The sequence below is a fragment of the Saccostrea cucullata genome, unplaced genomic scaffold (genome assembly GCF_032062105.1).
Source record: "Saccostrea cucullata isolate Sc308-1 unplaced genomic scaffold, CSIRO_AGI_Scuc_v1 ctg4532, whole genome shotgun sequence".
NCBI lineage: Eukaryota > Metazoa > Mollusca > Bivalvia > Ostreida > Ostreidae > Saccostrea > Saccostrea cuccullata.
Window position 1 is genome coordinate 110,449 of NW_026920126.1, and position 15,693 is coordinate 126,141.

Here is a 15,693-nt window from a genome sequence, read left to right on the forward strand (position 1 = left end):
TCCTCATGTGAAAGGCCTCAAAATGTTGTCACTGTGAATGGGATGGTACCAAACTACATGTATTTGCATGGTGTTTTAGTTGGTTTGACAAAGTTTTTTGGTTAGGGTTCACAGAACATGTACCTTGTATAATGAAAAATAAAATAAGCTTTGATCAAATGAACTTTTTCATTTTCCTTTTTAATTAAATGAATTTATGATGACTAAAACTTATTCTAAGTTTTTAGTTTTGACACAGTCACAGGCAACTTCTTTTTCATTGATTGATTTTACTGTTTCAAACGTAGTTCAACATATCCTGTTAACTGTAACACAAATATGTGTCGATTAGCCTGCTCATGGGACTGACAAATATTAATTGCTTTTTTGAGGTGCAAATCATCATCCCTCAATAAGAGCTGCTGCATTTTTCCTATGCAACTGAAAGCAATTTTGTCTCTAATCATGCGATCCTCCTCTTTGAGTTGCAGGACGCTGCCTTTAGACGTAATTTAGTGAGAAACTGGTCAAAAGGTTCGAAATACTTAGTACTCCAAAATTTCTGCGATTCTGCTACTTCGTTTTTGCGAGGTTTACAGTACTTTTCAATTTTATTAAACACATCCTGAGGTTTGTTCTTATCCTCACCAGGTGCTCATTCAAAGTGATCATAAATTTTCAAAAGTCTCTCACCTCCACAATTGATTATTGTTGCAGTCTGAATTTCCTCCGATAATGCAGTAGTTCCGCTTGCTATCAGATAAATTTCTACTTGTCGTTTCCAAGACTTATAGTTTTCCGACACATTACCAGTAAGAAGGTTTAATTCCGGTAAAAGTCGTAAATTTGGATTGATCAAAGCTCTCTGAGTAGCTTGTTGCTCTTATTGTTGTTCTTGCTTCCTCATTCTCGTCAGGGGGCGCCATACTTTTTTATCGGTCACACGTGGAGTGGTAATTTGTATCAATTTCACTGATACTTACACGTTTCAAGTATAAAACGTAATCAAACTAAGTTGTTTCTGCCAAACTACTTTCTCCGCTGCCACCATGTTGATAGTGACCAGTTTTTGACTTACACTGAAGTTATAGACAGACAACGAGCTGACGGAAGACAAAAATTTATATCAAACTGAGCATGCGCATAAAACACAAGTACGAAGACAAATTTGTGACATAACAGACATACGTAAAACATCAACATAACTTGTATCAGCATATCATTTATCTAGAAAATTCATTGAAATCTCTTATGATTGAATTTTCGGAGTTGCCTAAACTAGGCGAGGGAATGAATTTTAGTCCTATCGCCTGCAAAAGATATTCTTCATCAGCCAATTTGTCCCATGTGAGATAAAATACATGTTCCTGAGCTAAGAGAACTTTGTTTTCTCTCTTCTTTCTTTATGGGATTTCTTATCATTAGCCCTGCACAATTCGCGATTTGGTTTTGCGTTGCGATTAAAACGACGTGCCATTCTGATATTAATGTATTTAAGAACCAGCGCACGTGATAGGTTACGCGCTACATAAAATCCCATTGCGCATGACAAACAGACCAAAAAATATTAGTTATCAAAAAATATATTGCAAGCTTGTTTACCTCTTTAATTCATCCTAATCGAAACAAAAATGCAGTTTTATCATTTCATGTGTACAAACTGAATAGCGAATTTACTCAGTCACAAAATTATGAAAGAATTAAGTACGGACGGAATTTCCGTTCCTTTCTTTCTAGGGTGGATATGTCTCACGGACTCAATACAGTTAATGATTGACTGTGCTCCTTTTCGATTTGATGTTCATCTTAAATTCCAACAGGAGTTGGTCGAATTTCTCATTCTACTCTCTAGTTTTGTTGTTAAGTCCGCCTTCAGCCCAACATGCAGCGGGAAGAGTTTTTCCTCTCATACATAATGCCTTTTCCCAGATTTCCCTGAACTGGTTGTTGATTTGATTATCCAAAAAATCAACTGATGATTTTAGAAATTCTTCCTTCATGGGCAGGGTTTTAAATGTCCAAAACTACTTAAAAGATTTTGTAAGCTCGGGATCCCCTAGATAAGGGCTACATTCTTACTGCCATTTCATGTCTGAAGGTTATGGCGTACGACATTCCTTCACGGGCACATAGAATTTTTAGTCTTTTATGTAATTCAAGGTCAAACTTGTTGACAGTTTTTGACACAATGTGCCGGCTCATCAAACATAATTATCCTCATCTTCTGAATCAGGAACCATACTTTGATGTTTTAATTGTTCCTGCTTACAGGGTATAGTCTCATCATTTTTCATTGGTACCGGTAAGACTATTTTGAGTGGTCTGTGTTTCTTGAGTGAGAGTCTGCGTATTTTGAAATGGCGGAACATGAAGAATGATACATAATATAAAATAGTGGGTTAATTGTATGACAATACCAAAACAAATAAATCAGTAATTTCCTCAGTAGCAAAAACTACAAGCTTAATGTTCTCAGCCCTGTTGGCTTCATTTTCCTTTTCCTTTATTTGATTTTCATGGACGTCTATAACCTTCTGCGAGGCTTGTTTTTGGATGGCGTCGTTCTGTTCTTTCCAGAAACTTCTGAATATATGCTCCTTCTGCTGATTAGGTAAGTGAAGGAAATACTTTGTGTTTACGTTATACCAGGTAGGGTAATTCCTGGTCCTGTTGCCGTGAATTAAACTTTCACTTTTTTTTTAGAAAGGTCGAGGCGTTCTTTACGTTTTAGAGATTTCAGGCAATCTATTTTGTGTAGCTCGGTTGTAGGTATGATTTGCGTCCTGTAAACGGATTGTTAAATCCAAATCATCTAACTGTGATAAGGCTCCTTTGTTTCACGGAATCTGGAAACCGGCATCCATGAAGCTAGTTTTTGCTGCTATTTTCATTGAAAGTCGATTAAGTCTTTGTAGCATTACGTGTAAAGTGTTATAGTTGTGCAGATTTTTACTATATAATTTGAGCTGTCAATCTAGTGTTGACAATTTGCTGGATTCGTGTGAAATAATAATAAAAGACACTTGGCATGTTTTCGCTTTCTCACATCAGTGTTGCATTTCAACAAAATGTTTAAATGTGTGTAACATATATCCAAATTGTCAAATTATTCTGACAAAAGACAACTTTCTGTTAGAATAACGTCAATGTTATGGACATCTGCTAAATGAAAATTGATCAAATCCTCCGATTAATTTGAATCAGTAATGTTACGTAAAGCGGGAAACCATTTCTGATGGTCTTCTGCTTCCGCAAACACTTTAATATTTCACAGGAAGCAAAAAAGATTTACACAAGGGTAAATAACTCTTGACAAAATTTAATTATCCCTCTCAAAAAACACATTTTACAGGGCTTTATTTAAAATAACACAAATCCCAATTCTTTGAAGGTCAACTTACATATTTATAACCTCTGTAAAGATTTGATTTGTTGGATTATATCGCTGAGTTTATGAGTTTCAACCACAAATATTAATTTAGGGTAACTTAACTTCTATGGTTAGGCTGAAAATATGCTCCTCCAGCAGATCTGTGTGATGTTCATTTTATTTACCAATGGAGATGAAGATATGTCTTGAAAAATCATTGACATCAATGGACAAAGTCGGATTGCTCTCACGTTTAAGTGTCAATTAAACAATAATATTAATGCGTGTTTGATTTCCGTTCATAATCTGGCAGTGCGGACATTTAAACAATGTGTCTGTTAGTAAAGTATCTAGAATTTTATCTTTGTAGTTTTGGCACATCTTTTACGTATTTATGACGGAATACCCATGTGGACAATTTCCCTATTCATAACTTTCTAACTTCACCACATCACTAGGGCCACAATGGGGAATCAAAGTTTTACATAGAAATATATAAGAAAAATCTTTGAAAATCTTCTCCAGAACCACTTGGCCAGAAAAGCTGAAACTTATATGGAAGCATCCTGGTATAGTGTAGATTCCAAATTATTCAATCATGACCCCCGGGGGAAGGGTGGGGCCACAATGGGGAATCAAAGTTTTATGTAGGAAAAATCTGAAAATCTTCTCCAGAACCACTGGGCCAGAAAAGCTGAAACTTAAGTGGATGCATTCTTGGGTAGTGTAAATTCTAAAATGTAGGAAGCATGACCCCCGGGGAAAGGGCTGGGTATTATAGGGAATCAAAGTTTTACATAGAAATATATAATAAAATCTTTAAAAATCTTCTTCTAAGGGACCACTGGGCCAAAAAAGCTGAAACATATGCGCCAATGGAAGGATCATGGGGTAGTGTAGATTTCAAAATGTTTAAAGTATGATCAGTGGGGTAGTGTGGGGATGCATTATGTATAACAAGGGTGAAATCTGGTCAAGAACAGAATGGTCAAAGCTTCTCATGTGAGCGATGTGGTCCATGGGCCTCTTGTTTTTAATTCAGATCACAATTCTTCTGGGCTCTTTATAGGCTCTATTCCTCAATTTCCCATAATGCAGGGAATAAATTCATCAGGTTTTCCTCAATATGACAACCTAATACTAGTAGTTTTCTTTAAATTATCAAGCATATAACTATATTATTTACTTTTACTGGCTTTCTCTGATTTCTCACAGCTGTACACAAATGCCTATCTTCTTGATAACATGAAAAATATGTAGCTGGTAAATGATAACCCGGTCTACTTTGTTTCAGCAGTGTTTGAATGCAAAATGTTGCCGTATCGTCTGTTATTTGCAAATTGTCAATTGAAAAAATAAATATAAGTTTGTATCCTCTGTCCAGATAGATTGATTGTAAATTGTTTAACGTCCCTCTTGAAAATTTTTCAGTCATATGGAGACGTCACCGATGTCGGTGAAGGGCTTCAAATTTAGACCTATACTCGGCACTCAGGGCCATTGAGCAGTGAGGGTTCTTTATCGTGCCAACGCCTACCGTGACACGGGACCTACGTTTTTAAGGTCATCCGAAAGACCCTTGACTTTCACTTCTAGTGCCGAGACCTTGGCGAAGGAACAGTCACTACCTTTGTTTACGTCTTAGGTATGACGCAGCGCCAAACGCTCTACCACTAGGCTACCGTGAATGGTTGTCCAGATAGAAGAGCAAGTACCATGACCAGTTTCGATGATGGCAATTTCAAACAAATTCGATTTAGGTCTATATTCTTCATCCACTTTAACACTTATGATACATAATATAACAAACTTCAGTAAATCGTGGTAAAGAAGCTTCTTAATTGAATATACCTTTCAAAATCTTTTTACAACTGTGTGTTCACCAATTAACAAAATTTCGTTATCAGCCAAAGTTCCTTCATTTGAATGAGCAGTTAAAGCAGTGTTAATGCCAAAATAGCCCACACTTTTTTTTCAGAAAGTTCCGTATGAAAAACCATAATTTGTTAAATTTGAAAAAAAAAAACCGGATAAATCGTTAGGTTACCACAGAAAACTTGCCATCTCCGTAAATAGCTTCGTATTGATCTCGGTCAGGTTTTCCGGAATTGTCTATTTTAACTGATCTTCTGATCAGTTTATCTACCTTGTCCCATATCTTGTGATTTTGTTCACAATTCGGAATCTCGACGTTTTTCTTTAGTGAACATATAACGGGTGTGTAATGTACATTTCATAACTGTTGAAGATAAAACACTCTCTTATGTGGTTCTGGAATTACATTGACAGTGATGAAGTAGAACCAAAATGTAAGGGTATACCATGAACTATTACTGCACATTATATGAAAAAAAATTATCCACCTCCTGCAAGTGTACGCGTCATAAAAACATGTCTAAACATACTTTGAAGATACTTGGGAAGTTTTAAAAAAAATGATTCGAACAGTTAGAGGAATTCAGATGCGTGGTGCCATTAGAGGACAGTGTTTCCTTGCTTTATAGTTTGTAACTCTGGGGCCATGCCAAATTCACTAGAAATGCACCAAGCGTAGCCACATTACAATGGCAGACGCAAATTTCGTAAATTTGAAAATGCAATTATTCATTCAAGATTAAGAGTATTATGATTTTATTTCAAACACAAGACATTATTTGACTTGAAGCGTCTTAAAAGTCAGCAGCTTGAGACTGAATGAAAAAAAAAGGAATAATGCTTAACAGATTATCTGTGAGCAGAGCAAACACTGACCTCCTGTTACAAAATGTGAAAATACCAGATGTGTTAAGCGTTTGATAATATCGGACGTGTATAAAACAAATAAATTTAGACTGAATGAATGGAAATTATGTGTAGGTATACATATTGTACAAGGACTAGCTCTTGTCTAAGCTTTTGATTTCGGATTAAAAAAAAAACTTTTCTAATTACATGTAGACATATTTTTACTTGGTTTTCCCTTGATTTTGTTTACATGTAACATGAGATAGGAAATGAGTCTCACCTCATCTGCATTTTCCTTGGTAACAGTAACAGGTGCTTGTTCTCCAAGAGATCTGTGAGGTCTCTGGTTATAACTAGTCACTAAATCTTGTAAAACATCAACATAACGGTATGTTTTTTTTTTTTTAGAATTTAATATAAAGTTTTTTATTATATACCAAATCCAGTGGCGGATTTAAGGGGTTTGTTCCCCCCCCCCTTAAATTGTAAAGTTAACGTAAATTGCAGTTACGTCTACAAAATGTTAATATGTGAACTCGGTAGACTTCGTTTTTACCCTGTAAAATCTTTAGAATCCAGGAGCTTCCGAGAAGCCCTCATGGGCCCCCACCAGGGCTTTGCCCTGGACCCACTGCGGGCCTCAAGGTGGCCCCCAGACCCCTTGCCTACTTTTGACGCCCCCTCCAACTTCAAATCCTGGATCCGCGCCTGAAATCAAACACAAGATTTTTTCAAATGTAAATTTATTATGAATTTAAAAGTATTAATCATACATGTACATAAAATTGGAAACATATAAGTTTTACCTTAATCACCTTTTACAAAATAGTTTAAGAGAACTTGTTTAAATTCAATATCACTTTTATTCAGAATCACTGTAAATTGATTTTGAGTGTTGTAAGTCACCAATATTACATTTTACGGACACATCCTTTTTCGGATTCCCATGAAATATTCTGGAGAGGGACGTTATACAGAATACAAATAATCAATCTTCCGGATTATATCTTAAAGGAGTGCACTATAAAAAGAACTTGACATTCAAAGCTGATTTAAATAGGACTCGCTAAACGCACACAGTTCTGTATCATTTAATTCCGGAACACATTCTCGTACCTCTGCAACGACTTGTACCCCGTGGGGACCCGGGTTAGAAAAGGTCCTCTGTACCCCCTTGCTTGTCGTTAGAGGCGACTAAATGGGGCGGTCCTTCGGATGAGACCGTATAAACCGAGGCCCCGTGTCACAGCAGGTGTGGCACGATAAAAAATCCATCCCTGCTTCAAGTCCGTAAGAGCCTAGCATAGGTCCCAATTTGCAGCCCTTCACCGGCAATTGTGCCTTCTCCTATCAGTTTTGGTACATTTGTAACACCCTTTTGTTGCAGAATGTACAAAAAAACGCATAATTTTCTGCTGGCAGGAATATCACATCCTACGTATACACATATCACAGCTAGTATAAATGTTAACGGATTTTGTGGACACTAAAATCTTTTCATAACAAAACCATTCCATGCAGTTCCTAAATCTTATACAAGTGTTTCAATAAATGAATAGGTTCGTGGTTCAGACTTCATATCAGGGATAATGTTTTTTTCATAAATCTTTCATGCCGTGGCAAGTTTAAAAAGAAAGATAAATTGCACCATCAGAGGAATTTGTATATTTGAATCAACATTTAACATGACTCCATTATTTCGTTCCCCAGTTTAATCATGGTCTAAGAAAATGAGCTAACTAGTGATTTGGAAAAACTACATTTCTACACTTGTGCTGCCCCACGGTACGGAACCCGCAGCCAGAATAAACCACTGAACCTCTAAAGTGTTGATTTACTTTATTGGTAAATGATTGGTAAAAAGCTGGAACAAAGAAAATTTGATATAAGAATCAATTAACAAACAGAGAACAAAGTTACATACATATAAAAAAGCATATACAATCCCAATTATGACACAAACTGGTTTCCATACATAAAAAATTTATCAAGCCCCTAGTTTAGAGATTTCTGAACTTAAACACAATAATCTGACCCAAACATATATTCAAGTAATACTGATAATATAAACTTTACATGGACATTAAGAGTCATACACAATAATACTGAATTATATCAATTTAAGAGACTAGATAGCACGAATGAATAAGTCACGTGATCAACAGTAGTAAACAATCTAAATCAATTCCTCTTGATATCAAATTGAAACACAGATAAGAAATGAAATGAGACAAATATCAACTGATTCTCAGTCACTAAATAAATGTCATAACTTACACTGTGGTCAGCTTCAGGAAACAAAAACGTGAACACATATTGCTTCGCCGGAAGCGCATGTACCCCGCTAGCACATGGGGAAAGTCAGGTATGGAAGCCGTGGCGGAACACTCCCCGCCTGATATCGCAGATATCAACTAAGTTTCAGATATCAAGAGAACAACTTGGTTCACTGGTCGAACATATTCTGTAGGTTTTCCATCACGTATGATGCGGACTTCTATCTTTCGTACTTTTCCATCCGATCCAGGAAAGGTTCTCGTCACAAGACCCATGGGCCAGTAAATTCTGTTCTGTAACTCATCCTTCACAAGAACGACATCACCAACGTGCAGATCTTTGTTGTTTGTCTGCCATTTTCGCCGCTCCTGAAGTGTCTGGAGGTATTGTTTCTTCCATTTGGACCAAAAGACATCTGCCAGGTACTGCACTTTTTTCCACTGAAACTTATACGAGTCTTTTTCGTCAAACGAAAGCCCAGCTGGAACAAGGACGTCTGACTTTTGTGTGAGAAGCAAAGATGGGCTTAGATGATAAGGATCTTCTGGATCAGATGACACACCAACAAGCGGACGAGAGTTGATAATCGCAGATACCTCAGCTAAGAAGGTAGTAAGGACTTCATGCGTCAATGCTTTTCCAGGCGTTCCAAGAAGCATGACATCCAGAATTCTGCGCGTAACCCCTATCAGCCTCTCCCACACGCCACCCATGTGGGAAGCGTGAGGAGGGTTAAATATCCAAACTACTCCGCTGTTAAACAGGAAATCCTTGACAGGTGGTGCCTCTACCTTAACTGCGTCCATGCAGAGATCGTCTGTAGCGCCAATGAAATTCGTACCACGGTCAGATCTAACAATCTTAACGGGTCCCCTGATAGCCGTAAAACGCTTAAATGCATTTATAAAGGATGACGAACTAAGCTCTTCGATGACTTCTATGTGTACCCCACGAGTAGAGAGGCATGTGAATAGAACCGCCCATCTCTTGGAGTTAGCTGCTCCGCCCTTCGTGCGTCGTGTTACAACGGACCATGATCCGAACACATCCACGCCAACATTCGTGAAAGGAGGTGCTGGCTCCAAACGGTCTAAGGGAAGGTCGGCCATCTTTTGGTGTTCTACTTGTCTTCGTAGTTTACGGCATGTCACACAGTGGTAGATGATGGTTGAAACCAATCTTTTCCCACCCAAGATCCAGAATCCTGCCATGCGGACTGTCCCTGCGGTGATATGCCTACCTTGATGCTTGCACTTTTCATGATAGAATCTGACTAACAAAGTTGCAATGTAATTTCGACTTGGAATGATAACTGGATTTTTCTCACTTTGCTGAATGTTGCTTAGGTTAAGACGACCCCCAACTCTTAGGAGACCATCGGCACCAATGAAAGGATCCAATTTTCGCAGCTGAGTATTCCTCGGAAGAGGTTCATGTCTTTCAAGACACTGAAGCTCTGTGGAAAAAGACTCCTGTTGTACACATCTGATTATCATGCTTTCAGCTTCCTTGTATGAATCGACATTCTGAGTCTCAGCACAAAGATGCCATCCTTTACACTTCCTCGCAGCAGTGAAACTTTGGGCGATGTGTTTCAGTTTACACATAATCTCGACAAGTCTGGTCCACTGAGAAAACTGTCTAAAACGGTGTGAACCCAAAAGCTTGGTTTGGGATTCTAGTATCTCTGTCTTTCTACATGACACAACTGCTAATGGTCTGATTTCTTTGTCTGAGTCTGGGTTTTGTAGGTCAAAGGGTTCAAATTGGGTTCTGATGTTCTCTCGAAGATGAGATGGTCCAAGTAGCCATGTGCTTGTTGAAAGTTCAGATGCTGCAATAGATCTTGTTGCTAGGTCAGCTGGGTTACTATCCGTAGGTACATAAGTCCACTGCTTTGGTGAGGTTACTTGATGAATGCGGGCAACTCTATTGCTCACGTAGGTGTAAAATCTCCTAACTTGGTTATGTATATATCCCAGTGTGACTTTACTATCTGTATACATATGAAAACTATGCAGAGGAATGTCGAGGTGATCCCTGATGCACTGAACAATTTCTGTTGCCAACACTGCCGCACACAGCTCCAACCTCGGAATTGTGTGACCATGAGAAGGGGCTAATTTGGCCTTTCCAAGCAAGAATCCAATTTCTTCTCTTCCATCTGTACTACCTGTTTTTATATAAGCTACGGCAGCTATTGCCTTTTCTGAGGCGTCAGAATAGACATGGATGGATTTTTCGGGACAATCTCTGATAGATGAACTGGTGTAGGTTCTTGGGACTCTGACTTGTTCTAAAGCGGCAAGCGAGTTTTTCCATTTCTGCCATCGTTCCTTATGATGATCTGGAAGGGGCTCATCCCAATCAATCGACTCTTGAACCAAGGCCCTTAGTAACATTTTCCCCTCGATAACTACTGGTGTGAGAAATCCAAGTGGGTCGAAAATGCTGTTAATCGTACTGAGTACTCCTCTGCGTGTGAATGGTTTCTCATCTGCTGAAACCAGAAACAAAAAAGAATCACTGTTGAGGTTCCAACATATTCCAAGGCTTCGCTGTACGGGAAGCTCCTCTGCACCAATATCGACATCCTCTAGACCCTTTGCGAGGTCTCTTGATTCAAAAGAGTTCATTACAGCTCTGGAGTTGGACACTATCTTATGAAGGCGCAGATTACCTTCAATCAGAAGTGCTTGTTGTGTCCTCTTGATCAGATCAACAGCAGATGCCTCTTCACAAAGAGATGTTAAACCATCGTCGACGTAGAAGTCTCGTTCTACAAACAATTTCACATCTTCTCCAAAGGCTTTGGAACTGATCCCTGCAACTTTCCTAAGACCATAGGTGGCTACTGATGGCGAAGGGCTGTTGCCGAACACATGGACTTTCATTCTGTATTCTGCCAAGTCCTCCTCGGGATTATTATTACGGTACCAAAGAAAGCGGAGATAGTCCCTGTGTTCCTCTTGTACTCTAAAGCAGTAAAACATTTGCTCCACATCAGTCATGACAGCAACTGCGTCTTGCCTAAATCTCATGAGAACGCCCAACAAACTGTTCGTGAGGTCTGGACCAGACATAAGAACATCATTGAGGGATATTCCACCATGCTTTGCTGAAGAGTCGAACACTCCCCTGATCTTATCTGGCTTTCTTGGGTGATAAACCCCAAAGACTGGGAGGTACCAATATTCTTTTCCGTCCGAAACAGGGGGTGCCAATTCCGCATGTTTGTATAAGATGTTACTCATGAACTCAAACATGTGTCTTTTCTTTACGGGGTCCCTCTCCATGCTGATATGAAGACTTTTGGCCCGCTTAAGGGCCTGTGTTCTGTTGTTTGGAAGCCTTTCTCTATCCTGTCTAAATGGTAAGGGGGCTGTCCAAAAACCATCTACATCTCGTGTGAAGTTTTGGTCCATAATTTCAAGAAATTTCCTATCCTCCGATGATAGTCCTGGCTTCTCATCTGCATCTGTCCTATCAAACACTGACTGACCAAAGTTATCTGAAGATCTCTCCTTCAAATTAAACTCATTTTGGCATGGTTTGAGTAAAGATGCTCGTCCATTTGAGAGAATATAGGTTTTGTTTACTTGAATGGTCTTGGGCTCATGTGCTCCCCCAAGGCAAGTTTCTCCAATCATAGTCCATCCCAAAGGGAGCCTTTGGGCCAATGGGCTGTTTTCTGGTCCTATTCTTTGCTCTAGCACGTAGTGTGCTTCCAGGAGATCTCTTCCAATCAGCAATAAAATCTGCACATCTTCATCCAGTGAAGTGAAGTGTCTTGCAATATCAGCCAAGTGAGGATAGCTTGCAGCAACATCCGAAGTAGGTATTTCTTCCCGATCGTTAGGAATGTGATCGCATTCTATCACGGTCGGCAGTGCCAGCTGTTTACTTCCATCTAGTGATTCCACCATGAATCCAAAGGCCTTTCTTCCAGATGTATTAATACGTCCCATGCATGACGCTAATGTGTACTCTGTGACTCCGTCGTGGACGCCAAAATAGTCAAAGAACTCTGGACTGGCGAGTGAGCGATTGCTTTGATCGTCAATAATCGCATAGGTTTTTAAGTATATTTCTGGATTGTCTTTCCTGAAAACTCGTACCAATACAGTTTTCGCACACGACTTTCCTTGAAACGTATCCTTACAGATCTGGGTGCAAGCAGAGTTAACACTCAAGGCTGGAGCTTCAATGTTTTTCTCCCCGCCATAATTTGTCAAGGGATGTGGATTTCCACTAGAACTGCTAGCTTGCTTCTTGTCTGGATGAAGTGCCGTTGGGTGATTACCGCTGGAACACTCCTCACAGGAAACTGTTTCCTTGCAGTTGCGCCTTAAGTGTGTTGTTGAAGAACAACATCGGAAGCATATCCCCTTCTCTTTTAAAAACTTTCTACGCTCTTCTAAACTTTTGTTCCTAAAGGCACGGCATTTGTTAAGAGGATGGTTGGCATTGTGAAGTTGACAATGACTACTTTCATCAGTCTTCTTCGATCCAGATTTTGTTTCCTTATCTAGCCCTTTCGATGCTGGACTCATCTCAGTTTTTAGTATGGTTACCCTTGGTACCCTGCCACTGTCTTTTGTGAATTTGTTCTCTTTCTGACACATTCCTGAAGTCACTGGGTCATATTTGAAACTTGGATTGTTCTTTGTGCTACTTAACTTTCGAACAAATTCTGCGAAAAATGTAAAAGGTGGGTATAGAACACCATTCTTTTCAATGTATTTGATAGCAGTACTTGTCCATTTTTCTTGAAGATTGGGCGGGAGTTTGCCCACAATGGGTGAAACACCAGATGATGAATCATAATAAGCTAAGACACTTCGATATTTCGGATCCTCCATAACGGACTCAATCTCGGTAAGTACATCTGCTAAGTCGTATAGCATTTTGTAGTTTTTTGTTATTCTTGGGAAAGAGTTAAGTTTCTCTTTTAACGCTGACTCCACCATTTCCGCAGCACCAAAGCGTTCCTCCAAACGGTTCCAGATACGACGCAATCCTCTTTCTGGGTTGGAGATGTTTGCCATTTTGAGCGTCAGGGCATGTTTCTGTGAATCAGGACCTAGCCATTTGACTAAAAGGTCTATTTCTTTGTTAGGCTTAACCCCGAGTTCTCTCATGACAGTCTGAAAGCTGCTTTTCCAAGAAGCAAAGGATTCGGGCCTGTCGTTAAAGTTAACCAGGCGTGTAAGTAGCAGGTCCTTTTTCAACAGAAATTTTGTGAAGTCGGAGGCAGGGTTATTAGGGTTAGGAACATAAGGAGAAGCCTCAGGGTTCAGCATATAGCAATTTCTGTCTTGCAGATCTTTAGTGTTTGGATTCGTACAAACTGCATTGACTTGCTGGACTTCTAATTGTGAGATTTCCGATTCACGAGTCTTATCTTCTGTGTCTTTTGAGAGTTGCTCAATGTACTTCTCTGTCCTTAACATAGGGTCATCCTTTGGTAGCGAATGAATGGATGAGTGTTTTGATGATGAACGAGAGTGCTCAGATTCTAGAAAATCAGCTTCTGTCTTAGTTTCTGCAGCCTTTCGCTTGAGAGTCAGGAGTTCGAGTTCAGCATCTATTTCGGCCTTCTTACGAGCTGCGGCGGCTTTCGCTGTAGCTTCCTCCAATAAGTGTTTTTCTATTAAGCGTGCTTGATCTTTCCTCAGCTCAGCTCTTCGAATAGCAAATTCCAAGCTCACTTTAGCAGCTTCAGCTTTTGCTCTTTTCCTGGCCAGTATTGAAGTGTTCTGTGAGGATAGAGAAGGAATATCATTGAAAGAATGATCAGATTGTTTCTCATACTTGTGTAAGTTTCTATCCTCTTCTTGTGCCTCAGTAAGTAAACTTTGAAGTCTAGACTTGGCATTTTCAATTAGGAGACAATATCCAGATTGTAGGAATTCGAACCCTTTCAATTGATGAATGCTCTCTTCTGTGTTGGTTCTTCTGAGAAAATCCAAAAGGTCTTTTGTCTGATCAGCATGTTTATCACTGTAGAATTTTAGTCTATCCTGCAATTCGGTCAATGTCTGTGCGTCCTTTTCGCATGAATCAATAGATTTGATGATGGAGTCAACCTTTGTCCATGCACCAGATAAGCGTGCAGCTCGATCATCAAGTTGTTTTTTGTAGTATTCCTCCCCTTTTTCTGTATGGTTCCTGAGTGTTGCCATTTTTGTAAGTACGCTGGTTAAGTCTTTTTACTGTGCTGCCCCACGGTACGGAACCCGCAGCCAGAATAAACCACTGAACCTCTAAAGTGTTGATTTACTTTATTGGTAAATGATTGGTAAAAAGCTGGAACAAAGAAAATTTGATATAAGAATCAATTAACAAACAGAGAACAAAGTTACATACATATAAACAAGAGGCCCATGGGCCACATCGCTCACCTGAGAAGCTTTGGCCATTCTGTTCTTTACCAGATTTCCCTCTTGTTATACATAATGCATCCCCACCCTACCCCACTGATCATAATTTAGACATTTTGAAATCTACACTACCCCATGATCCTTCCATGGGCAAATATGTTTCAGCTTTTTTGGCCCAGTAGTTCCTGAGAAAAAGATTTTTATTATATATTTCTATGTAAAACTTTGATTCCATATAATGGCCACGCCCTTCCCCCAGGGGTCATAATTCCTACAATTTAGAATTTACACTATCCCAGTATGCTTCCACATAAGTTTCACTTTTTCTGGCCCAGTGGTTCTTGAGAAGAAGATTTTCAACGATTTTTCCTATATATTTCTATATAAAACTTTGATTCCCCATTCCCCCTTCCCCCTTCTCCCAGGGGTCATTATTTGACCAATATAGAATCTACACTATACCAAGATGCTTCCACATAAATTTTAGCTTTTCTGGCCCAATGGTTCTTGAGAAGAAGATTTTCAAAGATTTTTCCTATATATTTCTATGTAAAACTATGATTCCCCATTGTGGCCCTGCCCTTCCCCCGGGGGTCATGATGTGAACAATTTAGAATCTACATTATACCAGGATATGCTTCCACATAAGTTTCAGCTTTTCTGGCCCAGTGGTTCTTGAGAAGAAGATTTTCAAAGATTTTTCCTATATATTTCTATGTAAAACTTTGATTCCCCATTGTGGCCCCGCCCTTCCCCCAGGGGTCATGATGTGAACAATTAAGAATCTACACTATACCAGGATGCTTCTACATAAGTTTTAGCTTTTCTAGCCCAGTGGTTCTTGAGAAGAAGATTTTCAAAGATTTTTCCTATATATTTCTATGTAAAACTTTGATTACCCATTGTGGCCCCGCCCTTCCCCCAGGGGTCATGATGTGAACAATTTAGAATCTACATTAT

At 39.2% G+C, this 15,693-nt stretch overlaps 1 protein-coding gene across 1 annotated transcript; it reads right to left on the minus strand.

The window, feature by feature from the left end:
* Positions 1-7,843: 7,843 nt before the first annotated feature.
* On the minus strand, positions 7,844-14,724 carry LOC134243713 (uncharacterized). The gene is made up of 2 exons (XM_062725949.1): positions 8,351-14,724; positions 7,844-7,937 (listed from the first exon to the last, which is right to left on the minus strand). Exon 1 carries the CDS (start codon positions 14,533-14,535, stop codon positions 8,488-8,490), a length of 6,048 nt encoding a protein of 2,015 aa, XP_062581933.1. The 5' UTR covers positions 14,536-14,724; the 3' UTR covers positions 7,844-7,937; positions 8,351-8,487.
* Positions 14,725-15,693: the final 969 nt, after the last annotated feature.